General features: G+C 33.8%; 2 protein-coding genes across 2 annotated transcripts; one reads left to right on the forward strand and one right to left on the reverse strand.

Annotated features, from left to right (window-relative positions):
• Positions 1-2942: 2942 nt before the first annotated feature.
• Positions 2943-3668, forward strand: LOC125223443 (RING-H2 finger protein ATL66-like). Its single transcript, XM_048126594.1, has one exon. It carries the CDS (start codon positions 3092-3094, stop codon positions 3620-3622), a length of 531 nt encoding a protein of 176 aa, XP_047982551.1. The 5' UTR covers positions 2943-3091; the 3' UTR covers positions 3623-3668.
• A 7526-nt stretch (positions 3669-11194) lies between these two features.
• On the reverse strand, positions 11195-14964 carry LOC125219000 (GDP-Man:Man(3)GlcNAc(2)-PP-Dol alpha-1,2-mannosyltransferase-like). The gene is made up of 7 exons (XM_048120837.1): positions 14606-14964; positions 13895-14181; positions 13001-13187; positions 12698-12766; positions 12399-12592; positions 11736-11845; positions 11195-11645 (listed from the first exon to the last, which is right to left on the reverse strand). The coding sequence occupies exons 1-7, from the start codon at positions 14906-14908 to the stop codon at positions 11401-11403; spliced, it is 1395 nt and encodes a 464-aa protein (XP_047976794.1). The 5' UTR covers positions 14909-14964; the 3' UTR covers positions 11195-11400.
• Positions 14965-17778: the final 2814 nt, after the last annotated feature.

Genomic DNA, 17778 nt, shown 5'->3' on the forward strand with positions numbered 1-17778 from the left:
AATAAAAGTAAGTCACATATAAGTCTTTGTAGTCGCCCCTTCTCCACCTGACAGGGTGGAATTTCAAGCACAACTCTTACCCGATCTTGTATAAACCTGTGGCTTACCCTTATGCTGTTCAAGCGTTTATTCTTCCTTTGTTTTAACCCTTTTTCACCTATTTCTTAACATAAACTCATTAAAGCACCAAATGATATGAAACTGATTGAAAGCCTAACAATCAAGCTATAAATCCCAATAATAAGCACATCAATAAATTCTATTTTCTACTATAAAATAAGTATGACTTTATTAGTTAATGAATCTGAAATCCTAAAGTGTGTTTTTTTAGTAGTACTTTTTTTACCAAAGTCAAAACCTTATTTATACGTTTTCCTTAGTTTTATAACAGTATTATACTCTCTTCGTCCCATTACAGTGATTGATTTGTTAGTTGTCTCATTACAAGTAATTAATTTTTATTTTTAGCTGAAAATAAAAAATTTATTTTATCTTACTTTACTCTCTTTCATTTCTCTACTGTATTTTCTCTTTACTTAACTCAGTAAATACCATTTTCTTCAATTTCGTGCAAAAAAGAAATCAATCACTTGTAGTGGGACGAGAGATTATTAACTTACTACTCTCATTGTCCAATTTAAAATGGAACGTTTTCCTATTTGGATTGTCCCACTAAAAATGAAACGTTTCCTAAATTGGAAACAACACCATCTCTACTTTTTTCTTCTCCCACTTTATTCTCTCTACACTTAACTCATAAAACAACAATATATAAATCTCGTGCCAAAAAGCAAATGCTTCATATTTAGTGAGACAAGGAATATTATTTTAGTCTTAATAGTACAACCTTCTTCTCAAAAAAATAAAACTTATTTTTTTGGTCTGTTCCCTAAAACTAGAAACTTTCTACTTAAAAAATTTCTTTCTCTCCAAGGTCATTTTTGGGTTTATGTTAACACCAAAAGTAATTTTATTTCAATCATTTACACTAAACTCAAATCCAAAAGAATATTCCGTATCCATTTACTTATTTAAATTACACATTAATGCCACAACATTATATCAATAATTTAAATTAAATAGTTAAATAAATTTTCTTATTATATACATATAGTACTTTATATTAAAAAAATACACTAACTTGAAAATTAATATATACTTCACATGATATATGATAAAATTAAAACATAAATCAAACATATTTTAAAATGTCATATTTACAAAAAAAAATACCACAATACGCATATAAAACTGAAAAAAATTTAAGACTTGAAATTTGTGTGTGTTCCCACAACTGATCAACTAGCGCAAGTCCAAAGGAACATTTTATTTCTGATTGCGTCATATCAAGTCAAATATTTTTGAAATCCACGTCTTCATTGTTATTGTAATTTGTTTTTCCTATTTTAACTCACTTTATTAAATAATAATGGACTGATTTGCAATATCACATAAATTTTTGCACCAACACCATATTTGGTGTAAATCCATAGAAAACACTAAAAATGAGTTTGAGTGGGGTGTATGATTGAAGATGATTTTTACACTAAAAATAGGTTTTGGTGTATGGTTGGAGATGATTTTTGCACTAAAAATAGGTTTTGGTGTATAATTGGAGTTGGTTTAATGAGATGAGTCTCATTTTCTATTAACACAATTTTCTTTCTATCTCTTTCTTTTTCTACAATTTTACATTAAATTCATATCATTTCAAAAGTTCTTAGGAGTACTTTGATTTACCGAACTTAGATTTAGATAAATAGTGTCCCTTGATTTGAAGATATTATGTTCTTAGTTAGATATTGTTTAATCTATTGTTAGATCGTCTTATAAGTTCCTTCTCAAATTTTCTACAGTTCTATTCCAAATCCTAAAAAGTAAATGGAATCACATGATTTACACATTTTTATACACTGACATTAAAACGAACATGAAGACGTTTTTATTCCCAACCTCCTTTTCAAAGCCTAACTTCTTTCTCGATCCCTTATCTCTTTCTCACGTGGTCTCTAATCTCTCTGTGCTCTCGCCGTCGGTTGCCTAATAAAGGGTAACAATTGGATTATTAGGAATCGGCGGTGCAACAAATTTAAGATAATTTTACTTCATAACAGTATCTGATTACATTGGCATACTATAAAAAAGGTTGAAAACTGGAATAAAAAAGAGTATTTTTTGTAATAAAAGTATGTATTTTTCTCCCTCTATTCCAATTAAGTTGTCGACTTGTCGTATTCCTATCTGTAATGTCCCAACTAAATTGAGTCATTTCTTTTTTTATAAAAATATAAAATATCAAATCACTCAGTATGTTATTTCATTTCCTTATTTACTCACTTTTTTTTTAATTTTATTCATTTCTCCTATATTTTAATACAATTCTTTCACCTCGGTGTCCAAAAGTTTCGAGTTAATTTGAGTACTATTGTTTTTGCAATGATGAAATAATTTATTAGTTTTACTTTTACGCGTGAGATACCGACTAAGGTTGAAACCTAATATCATTAGCCGCAATGTGATATGTGATGGGTAACGAAATTTGATTGCTGTGGACGTGAACCGTTTAGTGTAAATCAGTCAATTCAATGTGACAATTTTATCATGCTCAACACATGTTATTAACCAACTATCACTCTACCATTATTCCAATCACCTCGTATATAATTTTATAACTAGTATTAATAAAATGGTAGGAGTATGAAATAATTTTACAATTAGCTGCTATTTTGGGTCATAGTATCATGTTATGATCAACCGTATTCTCAAATAGTAGTTGGCTAGCTCATCAAATATCCCAAGTCCTTATAATTGGAAGATATTTTATAATACTCCATCGCTTATTATCCAATCAAAAACTAGCCAAAATAGACCATTTCCTCAAACCTGAAGACGAAATTTATTTATACAAAAAAATAAAACAAAGAAAATAGGCGAGCCGAAATTAAATTAGTTGATCCAATTAACACCCGATAAACTCCTCTTAATTCCAACACGTTTATTGCCTAAACAAAACATATCTATTAATAAACCCCTTTCCTCTCTTCCATTTCTCCCCTCTCCAATTGAATCAGCAATCTTCATTCCCAAATCGATGACGTCGTCTGAGCCGGAGCCTTCGATGCAGCCGTTCAAGTGGCACTACGCGGAATTCGACGACAGCAGCTTCCAAATCAGGGGGCGCACGCTCTTCTTCATCGTGGTGCTCTTCTCCGTGATTCTGCTGGTGGGGCTGCTCTTCCTCTACGCGCGCTGGGTGTGCCGCTTCGACCCGCCGCGGCTGGGCCTCGACGCCGCCGCCATCGCCGGCCTCCCCATCGTGCTCCACAAGGCGGAAGGCGAGTGCTGCATATGCCTGGGGATATTCGGGGACGGAGATAAGGTGAAAGTGTTGCCGCCCTGCCAACATTGCTTCCACTCCGAGTGCGTCGATAAGTGGCTTCTCACTCAGTCGAGTTGCCCACTCTGCCGCTCCTCCATCCGATTCCACTCACTCACCTGTTTGACTCGCTCCTTTTTTTTCTTTTTCTTTTTCTTTTTCTTTTTCTTTTTTATTTTCACTCAAAAGGGGATAGTATATTGTTGCAGTGTGAGAGCTGCTTTTTTTTTGCATAGGTTGAAGTAGAATCTATGATGGAAACTATAGATAATTTCGAGTATTCTTTTTTTCACATAATTTCTCTCCCTGCCGTTATTTATTTCAATTTTTTACAATATGCTCTTTTAAGATTTCGAAAAGCTAACGACGTTGGAGTTGTTCAATTATCTCTTATCCAACGCATATAAATTGAGAAATATCTTCTATTTTATCATAATCTAATTTCTATCGTCAATCACATGCCAGTTTAGGCGCATTTACTACTATCAAGTAGGAAGATGAACAGAAATTGATTGCTGTAAGATGAAATTAAAGGATGGGATACACAAGTTTTCTCTTAACAATTATATCAATCGAACTAATTTTTTCTCAATTCACAACGCATTAATATGTATGTTATCAGTGGAGAAAAGTGGCGGATCCAGAGAGGGGCAAGAGGGTGCGGTCACCCCTCCACGGTGATCAGTTACCATGGACTCGGATGTATATTTTCCATGGCCGCCTCTTCCGTTTGCTTCTAATTTCGCTTCGAGTATAAAGTACAGCAATTCTGCCCTCTCCATTTTTCGATCCTGGATCCGCCAAATAGAAAGAAAAGTATCGATCTAAGGAATGTAAGACAAATTCAATCAGTCTAAAAAGGTTTAAAGCATGAGTCCAAAACTATGAGTTGTGAGCTAATTGCTTGAAGTACTCCCACCGTCCCAGAAAATTTATCAATTATTTCAATTTTCGTCCGTCTCTAAAAATTTGTCACCTTTATTTTTACCATTTTCGGTAGTAGACCCCACGTTACATTAACTTATTCTTACTCACATTTTATTATAAAATTGATACTCCATATTATTATAAAGTAGGACTTACGTGCTAACTTTTCAACCCAATTTTTTATTACATTTCTTAAAATCCGTGTCGGATCAAATGATAATAAATTATAAGCGACGGAGGAAGTACGTAGAAGACTAGAAGGTAAAATAAATTTTGAACTCAATTAAATATTTGGAGGTGAATATCGGAATTCATTTATCGGCAAGTTTGGGAAATAGAGAAGATGGCTTTTGGTAGAGTATTCACCTGAGAGCTTGGTATTTTTTGTTGACGACATGAAGACCCGTACTCTTGTTCTATGCCTCTTGATATTTGATCATGCACTATTTTGGTAGTGAAGGTAGTGAAAAATTAGTATATTCATTTGGTAGATAAAGAAAAATTTTGGTAGAAGTTCAAAACTAAAAAAAGAAGACTGTATATTTTTTGTTAATCAATGTTAATCAATGTAATGCTAGTATATTCATTTGTTTGTCAATTTATTTAATTTGTATTGCTCTTGTTTGTATAGAGGTTTAAAATATGACTTTCGCAACGAAATTTGTCAAAAATTCTAACTTCAATAAGATGCTAGATGCGTGGTTAAATGACAATTTTATGACATAATAGAGAATGTTCATCTTCGTTGTTATTCCTAATGAAAGAATTTTGAATTTAAGATATGAATATTTCTAGAAGTTAGTTATCGTGGTCAACATGCGCTATAATGATATTTGATTTGTGATATACTATTATTTATTTTGTTTAATTAATTATTTATTCTTTTATCCAATCCTTCCATTTCCGACTTCTAGATCCCATAATGATTCTCTTGGCTTGAATTCTAAATTTTTTTATTACTATATTTCTTGATTGAGGCCCGACCATTAAATTTCAGATTAGCGAACGTCATGTGATAGGGTATATATAATATATTACTTTTTTATTTATATATTTCTTTTTTTTATGAATTATATACTACTTCATTCATGACTAATCATGTACAATGCATATGCTATTTGCACCGACGTACAACTAATTAATTCAGTTTGTAGCACTATGTTTAATTGGTGTAATTTATGTGAGGTTTAGGTGTACTACTTAACTTTCGTCTAGTTACAATTATCAAAAAATAAGCGCTTTAACAAGCTGTAAAAGAATAACTACAAAGTAGTGTCTAATCCTAGTAACTAACATCAATCTCGAATATGCATTATACAGTTGCCAAGTTAGGGAAAAAGTAGATAACACCATAAAAATGAGTTAATCTAACTTATTGCTCACATGCTCAAGTTATTATCAATGAAACAAGCAAGTGAAACTGATAAGGGAAGAACTCTTATCAAGTTGGAGAAGATGAAGAAAGTCACAAAGAAATGTCGCTCTATCGACAATCAATAGTTTTAGGATTTTTGACGAAAAAGTAAATAAAGATAAAAGACAAATAATTATGATTTCATTGATTGATTGAATAATATGAGAGACTCCATACATATTTATAAGATATGAGAAATAACAAATATAACTAAATTGAAAAATATGATATGGATATCCCTTGAGAATTGGTGGAGGAATTGTAATAGTACGGCCCAAAAAAATATAATTCAACACTAAATAACATGAAGGGGAGAAAATATTCACTAGTCCTTCCATACTAAATGGTACTATGAGTTGGTGTGTCCAACAAATAGTTCTTTGACAAATGGAAAACCTACATCCAATTAGACCATCACTATTTAGGAAAAATAACTTAATATAGGTATTTATATGTGGAAATTATCTAACTGTATTTTGACTAATAATGCATGCTTATTTGTGGTAACTTTCTTTATATTATTTATCATGTATGTGCAAAAATAAAATAAAATAACAATTAGAATATTAAAAGTGTGTGAAGTAGCGAAGTCCACTTAGATGATAGCATATATTAAGATTATCTTATGTGAATGTTAATTTTCATATAAATAGATAAATAATATCCAAATGTCAATTTAAATGTATGGATTAATAAGTTGATAATCTGTTATTATATTTAAAATCAACTAATCTTCTAAATTTTATGTTTAAAAAATATAAAATCAATAATCTTTGATTTTAATCTTCTTAGTTTGAAATTTTCTTGACGTTTGACATGCTATCAAGAAAAATAGATTAATTAGAGCATCTCCGGGGGCGCCCTTCCCACTAGGACTTCTACTAGGATTTCCCACAAAAACTTCCTGCCATGCCATCACTAGGACTTCCCATTCCACTGCCACATCACTAGGACTTCCCCTGCACTAGGACTTCCCGCAATAAAATTAAATTCACAATTATTGAATTTACGGAATTAAAATGTCGACACGGAATACGGGAAAATTCGCATACTTCATTAAAAAAAATTACATAATACTTAAAAAAAAATTACATAATACTTAAAAATTACATAATCATAAAAAGTCGAGAAATACAACCCTCGGCTCTCACTCCTCCTCGTCCTCGTCCTCGTCCCCGTCGCCCGTGCCGCTGCCGCCTCCGACGTCCCCGCCCCCAATCTCGACGCAATAATCATCAATGGGTGGCATTCCTAAATCGCGCCGACATGCGTCGATCACATCCTTGCACATCCTTTTGTACACAGGATCGTGCGTGCTAAACCACCTATGCATGTCTGACTCAGGGTCTTCGTTAGCTGCGCGCGGGCGAGACGGTCGTACTCATCTGGGGCTTCAGGGGCCTCCGATTGGACCTCGAAGGACCCGCTGCGGCTGCGGCTGCCGCTCCCCCTCGCCATCCGCTGCTGACATACTTGGATTTTACATGGTTTTAGAGGATGGTTATGTATGAATTTGATCATATTTTGTCTATTATTGGACATGTTTATATCTACTTCTCTATTATATTGGTATGTTGACCATTTTGTTAAGAATGTGTAGAAAAGGCACAAAATATGTGGATGTGCAGCAGCCTAGGTTTGAGACAATATTTACTGGAGATTTTGAAGTCCAATCAGCCCCTAATGCATATTAATCTCTTCGTCGTCGAAAGAGCTTCGCGTGGATATCTTGTACACCTCAATTGGAGTTCGGTAGAAGAAGTTATGGCCGTTACAAGAACACTGCGCTGTCCAGAAACTTTCACGCGGCCGGGTGAATTATTACACTATAAATTCACCCGGCCGGGTACAGCGATTCTGCGCGAAAAGGGTCAGAAAGTGGTCGAAAATGACCACCCGGCTGGGTGAATTTTTCTCTTTATAATTCCACCCAGCCGGGTACGCTATTTTGGCGTATTCTCTTGCCAAAAACGCGATTTTTTATAGGAGATTAAAGGGAAAACACCTAGGGTTCATATCATTCTACGTTACCGCCTCCAACACTCACACACACCTCCAAGAACACTTCTAGAGAGAGAATTGAAGATTGAAGACTCCAAATCGGAAGATTGAAGACTTCATTCCATAGATTCGTGCCACAAGAGTTCTTAGTATCTATCTTTCATGTTTTTGTTCGGATTCGTTGTGTTAAACTTAGTTTTCTCCATGAACATGAGTAGCTAAACACCTTTTTGTAGAATTCTTGGTGATGATGCATTAATTTCATAGTTTTTATCCAATTAATCTTGTTCTTACCTTGCTCTTGTAGTTATTTGATTATTCTTGGGTTTTATCCTTTCAATTGCTTGATCACCACTTGATTGTGTAGGATTAATTAGATTAATCGGGAGATGAAATAATTAATCTGGAAATAGGAATAATTCACACCTTAATGCAATAAAACTCGGGAGAGTTGAGGTTTTGAGTGAGGTCTTTGACCTAATCGAACTTTTGGGAGTTAGGAGTTTTAGGATTAGAAGGAGACTTCAATCCTAGCGCCTAATCTACAGGTTTCTCACCTCGGGAGGAGATTTAATCTATAATTGTGGTCGACTTAGTAACTCTAGAGACACCAAAAGGTAAGGCAATTTGATTGGATAAGAGCTTGGAATTATGCATCGGATCCTTGAGTTCTACAATTTTTCTCCATATTATCTTTTCGCTCCGTGTTTATTTGCTTTTATTTATCTTTTTGTTCATTATATGCTTTTCGTAGTGTTAATATTGTAGAACATTTGGGGAGTAATCCCCGCCATCTGGGGATTCATCCCCGCAAAGTTTCCCTCCGTTCCGGTGGGAAACGTGGGTGTGTTTCCTCCGCTCGTGGTGGGGGAGTTCCTATTGTACTCTATTTTAGTAGAAATGAAACTTGTAGAGAGAGAGAAACTTGTTAACACAAGTGGTGTGAATGAAATGAAGTTCAAGAAGCCCTATTTATAGAGTTTTTTTTAAAAAATAATAATAATAATAATAATTTTTTGTCGGACATCCGACCCACGCCACAGTGGCTAACGTCCGCCCGCCCGTGGGTCGGATATCCGAGTCCATCCGACGGGCACCGGACGTCCGTGTCCTACCATTTTGCTCACTACGACGGACGTCCGCCGTTGGAGATGCTCTTAATATGCTAATAAAAATTTAAATTATGATCATGCATTTTATTTGACTGTAACATGTTTTAAAATTTATTGAAATGTACACAGATATTTTTCATTTTAATTTTACAAATAATCAATTAGTATCATGGCTTATTCAATAATTTAAAATTTATCCAACGTTATCCTTAACCACAATTAAGTTTTGAAAATTTTATATTTGTACTTCATCCAGCTCATAGAAATAAGTTATTGGAACTATTCGAGTTTTAACGCGTAATTTGTATTCTAGCACGAGCGAGAAAAAAAAAGTACATTTCAACATATTCACGAATAGTCAAACTTGGTTGGCTATTGAACTTTTAATTGCAATTTTGCAAAATCAGTTGGTAGTCTTGGCCCATACTCGCGCATAGTGATATTTTTATTCTTGAGAAAATATAATTAATTGTCTTTTCCATCAAATATATTTCACTTATTATACGAATCATATAACCTAAATAATGTTGAACAGACAATTAAAATTGATCATGCTATAATATGAAGCATATAAATTTTTGAAAGATTTCGATATTTAGGTCATAATGATGTAAACTAAACAATGTTCCTAATGTTTGGATTAATGCATCTAAATTGATCATGTTTCTAGTTGATTAAAAATATTTCTAAGGCTTATGTCCATGACAAATAATCTCTCCCTTCTCTCATAGTTGAGTCATTTTTTTTATTTTGGAAAGTTCCCTCGTCATTGAATCATTTCTATATAGCACTTTTTTTTCACTTTTACTTTACTCTCTCTTAATTTTTCTCTCTACTTTATTCATTTTCTACTTTATTCTCTTTACCTTTTTCTCTCTTTTTTTTTTTACTTTTTACTCTATCTACTTAACACACTAACCATCTCTTTCTTAAACTTCATGCCGAATCGTCTTAACTGTGAGAAAATGGAGGGAGTAGTTTTGAAGTAAATAATAAATTGGTCTAATTATTCATAAATTATTTTTTTATTTCAAAGAAGTATTTGAAATGGTTATATATATAAAAGTTTAGTTCGTACGCAATTAAATTTATCCATATTATGACAAAAAATGTTGTTTTGTAAATTATACTAATACGGTAACATTTCGATTGTTCTTGTGTTTAGTTTATTTCTATTTATGAAGAGTTAATATTTCTTTTAGAAAACAATTTGGTCCAAATATCTCGAAACCCGAATGCCTATGGTTGAAATATATAAACAAAAAAATTCACAACTTAAATAGCCTGATAACTCAAGGAGTTTGGCCGATTAACATCCCTAATTAAAACATAATGAAGAAGATGTGGCCTCTTGTGTAAACATGTAAAGTCTAGTTCATCCAATTTGCTACTAATTGCTAAACGAAGGCTTTGTCCAAGGTGAGACTCTTTTTAACATATATTGAAGAGTTTACATTATATGGATCCCAAATCAAATGGAAAAACAGGAAACAAACTCGAGAACATGATTGAAAATTGAAATTGTCGAATTCATAACCCCTTTTTACAAGTTATCAAAATAAGTAGAATTGCGACAAATATTTGACGCGCGCCCAAGCGAGTGACTATTAGTCCACATTTACCTCTGCCATAGCGTGACCAATTTCATTTCCCCTCAATTATGGAAAAGTTTGCACCCAAATAGTTAATCCTCACAAAATCACAATTATTAGCCAACTTCACTCAATAGTCAATCCCAACTTATCAAACTCACTATACAAACCAGACACGTCTCCATGGTTAGGTAACAAAACAAAATTTAAAATGTGTGACAAATTTTTCATGAAGTTGAGCTGTACACCAAAAATAATAGCCTACAAAAACATTGCAGTAAAATTAATTTAGTGAAAATAATAAGTTGAAGGCGGTGTTGGATAAAAGAACCTCTGCCTCCTCTTGCTGTGACGCGGGAGGTATGAAATATATTTATCACTCTTTTGTTTTTGCTTATGCTTGCTTCCTTCACTCTTTGCCTCTGCTTATCCATCTACATTGCAATTGATAATCATTTTTGTTTAATTCAATCCATTTGATTTGGTACTGTATATAGAGAGGGATGGTTGAGGTTTTATAGCACAAGTAGCTAGTCTGGGTTACTCTGTCACTCGATATTGCGCACGTCCTATTCTCATCCATATTTCCTACTCCATCTGTTTCTTGAAAGTATGAACTTTGAAAGCAGTACAGATTTTAACGAAAATTTGATAGAGTAAGAGAAATAAAAAGAAAAAATGAGTAAGATGAGATAAAGGAACAAAAAAAGTAGTGAAACAATTTTTCCGGTTGAAGATTAGCATGTATGATAAAATTCTGTCCAAGTGCAAATGGAGTAAGTTTAACAAGTTATATTCTAAATGGAAAAAAATTAGTAAGTTCAACAAGTTATATTCTAAATGGAGGAAAATTAGTAAGTTCAACAAGATTAGTAAATTCAACAAGTTATATTCTGAGTGCAAATGGGGGAAAATTAAGTCATCCTCATCTGTCTAAGTAAGTTCAACAAATTCTCCGGTATGTATGATAAAATTCTGTCATGGAGTGGTATTTGACATAACTGGTCGAACTGCAGACTTGAAATCTTGATAAAATCTTTGTTCTGAGAACTGTGAGGCTCGTTTCCTCGCAGCAGCAGCCATCTCAAGCCGTTGATATGCCGGCATTCTAATAATGTTAACGATGGCATCTGCATATTCTTCCAAATTTTGGGCAAGATATCCTGTTTGCTTTCCTTCTTCGGATAACACAATGTCCATCTTAGGGCCTGCTGAGTTATGTGCTGAAAAGAGGAATAAGAGAAACCGCGAGGTGAAGGCATTTTTCATAACCTAAATGTACAAAAACCAAGTGCCTAACTATGGCTACGAACCAATTGGTATGGCACCGGCAGCCATATATTCCACCACACTTATGCCAAAATGCTCATCCACCATGGAATGAATTCCTACTGAAGCACCACCCAACAGACTCACCAGCTCGCTGATAAGGATTAAGAGAAAGAGTATCAAGCTTATAGTCGTAACGGGTGTGAAAGTAAACAAGTTATAGAAGCTATATGCAGATAAAATGAGCTTCAGACTCGAGGACATAAGCAATTAGAGCACTAGTTAAGCAGTTGTGAAGATGTAACTACACTAGTAATGCTGCGGTTCATGGTGTAGTGAGCTGGTTTACACTTCGATGATAATAACGCAGTTTCACTGGACGACTATCATCTCAGTGTTTAGACTTTAGACTGTACAAAACTTATAATCACTGGAAATGTCTATGATCAGTACAGTAAGGTGGCGTTCGGTTGCCATGACTACTTATTATGAGACTATCTATCTAGGATTAAGTTGTGGGATTATTTTAGTTGGAGGGGGAAGCCTATGACTAATTATCATGAGACTATTCATCTAGGATTAAGTTGTGGGGGTCAATCTTATGAACCAAACATGATACATATTTAATCATGAGATTTAGTCTTGCCATCTGAACACCCCCTAATATAAAGTGGAATAAAGCCATGCATATAGAAAGTATTGCAGACCTGTAGGTTACATTTTTGTGGAACTCCACATCATTATCCAATTTAAGCTCTTTGGCTCGGTCCTTCAAGTATTGCAATCTTTTCTCATCAGCTTCATTCCTGCAGCTACCAACAAATTGTAGCTTCGGTCTTGGCAGATCTGCATCCAAAATCTTGATGGCAGCAGCAAATGCCTCAAGTTGAAGCAAATGTGCCTGTTTCATAAGAAATCGAAATCTAAGTTGAAATTCACCAGTGCCATGGACCATGAAATGAATGATTCCATAAGCATGGGTACCTTGGTCTGAAAAAATGCCCACCTTCTCTGGACGAAATTGGGCCACAGAAATAATCTTTATTGGCTCCACTGACCTTTCTAACGCCAGTATCTGTTTAAAGCCAAATATCAGGATTTATAGAGGGCAGACATACAATATGAAAATCACACTCACATCTAACATGTGAGCAACAAGATAAAGCACTTTCATAAACCATTAAGCATAGACATGTTCAACTTATAAAGAGCAATTGAAAGCAAGAAGCATTAATTCATTTTCATCAAGTGAAAGATCTGTGTAGATAATTGATAGCATGGTATAGAAGATGAGATATGAGATACACACCTGAAGACCAGAAGTATCACAAGGAGGGTAAACTCTCTTAATACGATCTGGAATCCCCCAAAGCTTTTGAATATGAGATTGTGTCCATGAGGAATTAACCATTGCAAGATGTGCATGAGAGCCTACAATTCCATACATCAAGCTGAATAGCTTATAGTAGATAACTTTGCACTGCGAGAAAAAGGCACTGGCAAGAGAAAGTAGTGTTAGCTTCATGAACACACAGAGATTCGGGAATTTATCTGTTTCTTAAGATATCTCGTGCATATGCCATGACATCTAATGAGGTGCAAAGATACATATTAAATTCATCATTAGATCTGGGGCAGATAAATAACACTAAGTGGGAGATAAATAGCATATCATCATATATCACATCTTTTCAGCAGCAGGGAGATATAACAGAGCTTGGACGGTTGGACCTAGGGCATTCCTCTGCTTTCATTCTGAGATTTCACTAAGGAGAAACCTTTGAAGGGATGCAAATAAGTTTCAGTCCTCTTCCCTTATTTTGGTGTTACTGTGCCTAGCTACCAAAACAAATGGCCAAGTTGAATTTGTGGTGGAATCAGCGTTACATCTTTTCAAGTTTCTTGCAACCATAGAATAATCCTTACGCGTTCTGTGAGATGCGACAAACAATGTACCATTCGGTTTCTTTCAGAAATAGCATAATTGCATCATTTTCATTTACCATAAAAACCCCACAATGCCTTATTTTACCCATTCTCTCCACCGTTATCATGCTTTTGTTTTCATTTTCTGGGTCCAACGCAAAACAGAATTAGATAAAATAATTCTTTTTTCTTCTCAGTTCATGTAACCAACATAATATCATAGAAACCTGGATAAAAATATGCTGAAATGTGAACGAGATTGGAGTAAGAAGTGCACCTTTTAGCAATCAAGGCGTCATTGTTATACATAGAGTTCCGTGCATTAACCCTGGATAGCATGTCTAAACTAATTGTTGGATAATGTGTGTAGCAAATGATTTTACATCCAAACATCCATGCAACTGGGTATGTGAATGCATATCCACTGGTATCAATATAATACACAGGAGTGAATGCGCATAAGGCTTCCCATGAAAGATACATTGAACCAAGGCTCTGACCAATCATAGTGAATCGAGGATATGTAGCTTCTTCAATCCATTTCCTTTTATAAAGATGCAACACCTGTCAAAGCAAAAGATAACCAGAAACCCAATCAAGCAAGTTATTGCTAGTCTTCTAATTGAAGTTCTCAAAGCCAAGGTAAAATGACACAATCCAAATCACCCTCCACAAATTTTAGGCCTCTGAATTAGGAACTGTACTTGCATAATCTTCTGCTATTTGTCAAAACGAAGCAGAAGAAATGTAAAGTGATTTCCTCAAGGAGTGCAATAAAATCAACTCCAAAATACCAAAAACCAGGTAAATCTCAAATCCTGACTAGAAACCACTATACACAGTGAAAACATTGGTATATTTTGATGAGCATAAAACAAATACTTGATTTCCACTGCAATCCACATACTAATTTCTAAAGTAGAATCAATCAGTATTTCCGCCTAGAAAGATATATACTTAAAACAGCGGTTATGGAAATCGAATGTACCTTCGGGGGGCGGATCAGCTTGACGCCGAATCTATCAATCGCTCGAGCGGTTAGAGATTGAGGTGAAGCGTCATGATCGCCGGTGTATACGACACAATCGAGGTGCGGAGACTCTTCTTGGACGGCTTTGACGGCGCACCATAGTACTCGCTCGCCTCCACCGCCGTCGTTGGTGTAGGGATGAAAGAAAGCGACGGAATTGCTACGCCTTCGCCGGTGATAAACTACGAGCAAGACAATTCTTACGATTAACGCCAAAATTAGGGTTGCGAGAGGCAAAGTCAAGATGCCAAGTGAAGCCATTGAAGCGGAGTTGAAATTCAATGGATCTATACTTCTATACTATGCTTCCTTCTTTTCTCACTATTCATATTACGAACTATATAAACATTTTAGACTATAGTCCAAAATGTGAACTTCCACTTCAAAAGTTTTATTTTATATTTAACGATTTCATGAAAAATTAAAGGTCAACCACATTTAAATGCATTAGCTTTTATCGGAGGAAATATTGTTTGATTCATATTTAACTCATCAATCAAATAAAAATACGATTAATCATTAATTTCTTATGAAATTATTAAATATTTGAATATCTAATGGCTATTATTTAATTGTAGTTAACAATTAAGTTATGAGTTAGCAATATAACACTTCCCTATAAGCTTATATATATATGATTCATGATCACAAGTTAGTATGCCCAACACGTACAAACAAAAAAATTAGGCAAATGGATGGAACCAATTTTGATTTGGACTTTAGTCAACATTACTTCCTTTGTCCATCAATACAATACATAGTTTGACTGAGCATGAGTTTTAAAAATATACTCCCTCCGTCCCAAATAATTCGTCCCAATTTTCTATTTCGGTCTGTCCCACATAATTTATCTCATTTCACTTTTACTATTTTTGGTAGTGGATCTCATATTCTACTAACTCATTTCTACTCACATTTTATTATAAAACTAATACATAAAGGTAGGACCCACATTCCACTAACTTTTTCAACCCACTTTTTATTACAATTCTTAAAACCCGTGCCCGATCAAAGTGACCCAAATTATCCGGGACGGAGGGAGTAATAATTATAACAATAGAGTAGAGTAATGCTAAATGGCCACATTATGGCCGGCCATAATAAGATTTTTAATTTAAAAATTGAGTCATTTAATGCACTTAAAAAGTATGAAAATTTTCAAGACTATGCTACCCCTTGCCTTAATTCATCCAACAATATTTTACTTAGCCTTCTATAAAATGTAGTACGCTTTATACTTATGGAGTATTTCTTTTCTTATTTTTTCAGATTTTTAATTTAAAAAAAAATTAAAAATATTAAGTAAATGTAGTAAGTATAACATAATATTTAAATTCCTTTTAATGTACAGGTCTAAAGTGTAGTGACACGTTTTGTACTAATAACTAAATAATAGTAATACTAATAGTATATGATAAATTAATATAAATTTAATGATATAAAGTAAAATACAAAGTTAATATTTGAAATTATTGATGATTTAAAAAATAATGTTATGACACTATAATAAAGTCTACGACAATAGCAAAAACATTAATACTCCCTCCGTCCCCGAATACTTGACACGGTTTGATCCGACACAGGTTTTAAGAAATGTAATGGAAAGTGTGTTGAAAAAGTTGGTGGGATGTGGGTCCTACTTTTAAAGTATTAGTTTTATAATAAATGTGAGTAGAAATGAGTTAGTGGAATATGGGGTCCACTACCAAAAATGGAAAAAGTGAACTGTGTCAAATATTCGGGGACGGACCGAAATGGCAAACTGTATCAAGTATTCGGGGACGGAGGGAGTAAATAATAATAATAATAATAATAATAATAATAATAATAATAATAATAATAATAATAATAATAATAATAATAATAATAATAATAATAATTACGTAAATCACATTTAATCGTTTAAAATCGTACTCCCTCCATCCCACAACGTCCCACAAAAGATGTCACACTTGTGGGATGGCACGGGATTTTATGAGGTTTTATTTTGTGTGTTAAATGGAGAGAGAAAATATTATTTTTATATTCATGAAAGAGAGAATTTTTTCTAAAAATGGAAATGTGACATCTTTTGTGGGACAAACTAAAAAGGAAAGTGTGACATCTTTTGTGGGACGGATGAAGTAGTAATATACACATTTCATATGATTAGTACCCTATGGAAATGATATGATACATCCTTATGTGATAACCACTCTTGTTCGACCTATTTATTATTATAAATGTAAAATCTAGACATCTTGAATGGGACAAACTAAAAAGGAAATGTAGATATCTTGAATCAGTGGCGGATCCATGATCCGGAAACGGAAGGGGCAGAATATATAGTATTAGCTTGATTTAGTGCGGACATGGCTATTTTTTCGTTGTTTGAAGTGACTCCGGAGGCAAACGGAGGAGGCGGACATGGTAATTTTACGTCCTGATAAGGGGAAAATAGTCGCACGGAGGGGACGACCCCCCCCCCCCGATCCGCCACTATCTTGAATGAGATGGAGGTAGTACTATTTAGGAATAATTTTTTCTATCGACTTTACTTTTCCATCAAACAAACATGACTTTGGTTATAGTACAGTATATTTGTTTTTAGAGGTGATTGAATTAAGGAGGTGGAAAGGGAATAAAAAATATGATACTTAAGATATTTCAAATAAAAAAATGGAAATGTTATTTTCCATTCCTTTATAACTGATATCCTATTTTTTTTATCAAAGTTTAAGAAATGAATGTTTAATGTGCTAAGGGATAGGTAACAAAGTAAAAGAGAAAATAAAATTATAAAATGAATAAAATAGTGAGTAAAGTAAGAGATAAAATAAATTAAGAGTGAAAATATATATATTATAACATATACTATAAAATTGACTCAACTACAGTTAAACTTTTCTAAATGAAAAAAATGTTTAATTAAAAACGAAAAATTTCAATATATGTAATAAACGTACATACTTTAGCATGCTCTTATATTCTATATTCTTCATATAAAAAATAATGGTTTATACGGGTGATATATAACTTTGCCAAAAAAAATCATAGGCTTCATTTTCCACATCATACACAATTTATTCCAAGTATAAATAAAATGGGACAATTGAAAAGATATGTTAAAATTATAATATAATTGATGATTT

This window comes from Salvia hispanica, chromosome 4 (assembly GCF_023119035.1).
Source record: "Salvia hispanica cultivar TCC Black 2014 chromosome 4, UniMelb_Shisp_WGS_1.0, whole genome shotgun sequence".
Classification (NCBI taxonomy): domain Eukaryota; kingdom Viridiplantae; phylum Streptophyta; class Magnoliopsida; order Lamiales; family Lamiaceae; genus Salvia; species Salvia hispanica.

Excerpts from the sequence above, each read along its gene's own strand:
- LOC125223443 (XM_048126594.1), top strand. The coding sequence starts at position 3,092 with ATGACGTCGTCTGAGCCGGAGCCTTCGATGCAGCCGTTCAAGTGGCAC.
- LOC125219000 (XM_048120837.1), bottom strand. The coding sequence starts at position 14,908 with ATGGCTTCACTTGGCATCTTGACTTTGCCTCTCGCAACCCTAATTTTG. Across the intron at positions 11,846-12,398 it reads CACAAAAATGTAACCTACAG|CGAGCTGGTGAGTCTGTTGG; the intron begins GTCTGCAATACT and ends AATCCTTATCAG. Across the intron at positions 11,646-11,735 it reads TGCCGGTGCCATACCAATTG|CACATAACTCAGCAGGCCCT; the intron begins GTTCGTAGCCAT and ends TCCTCTTTTCAG.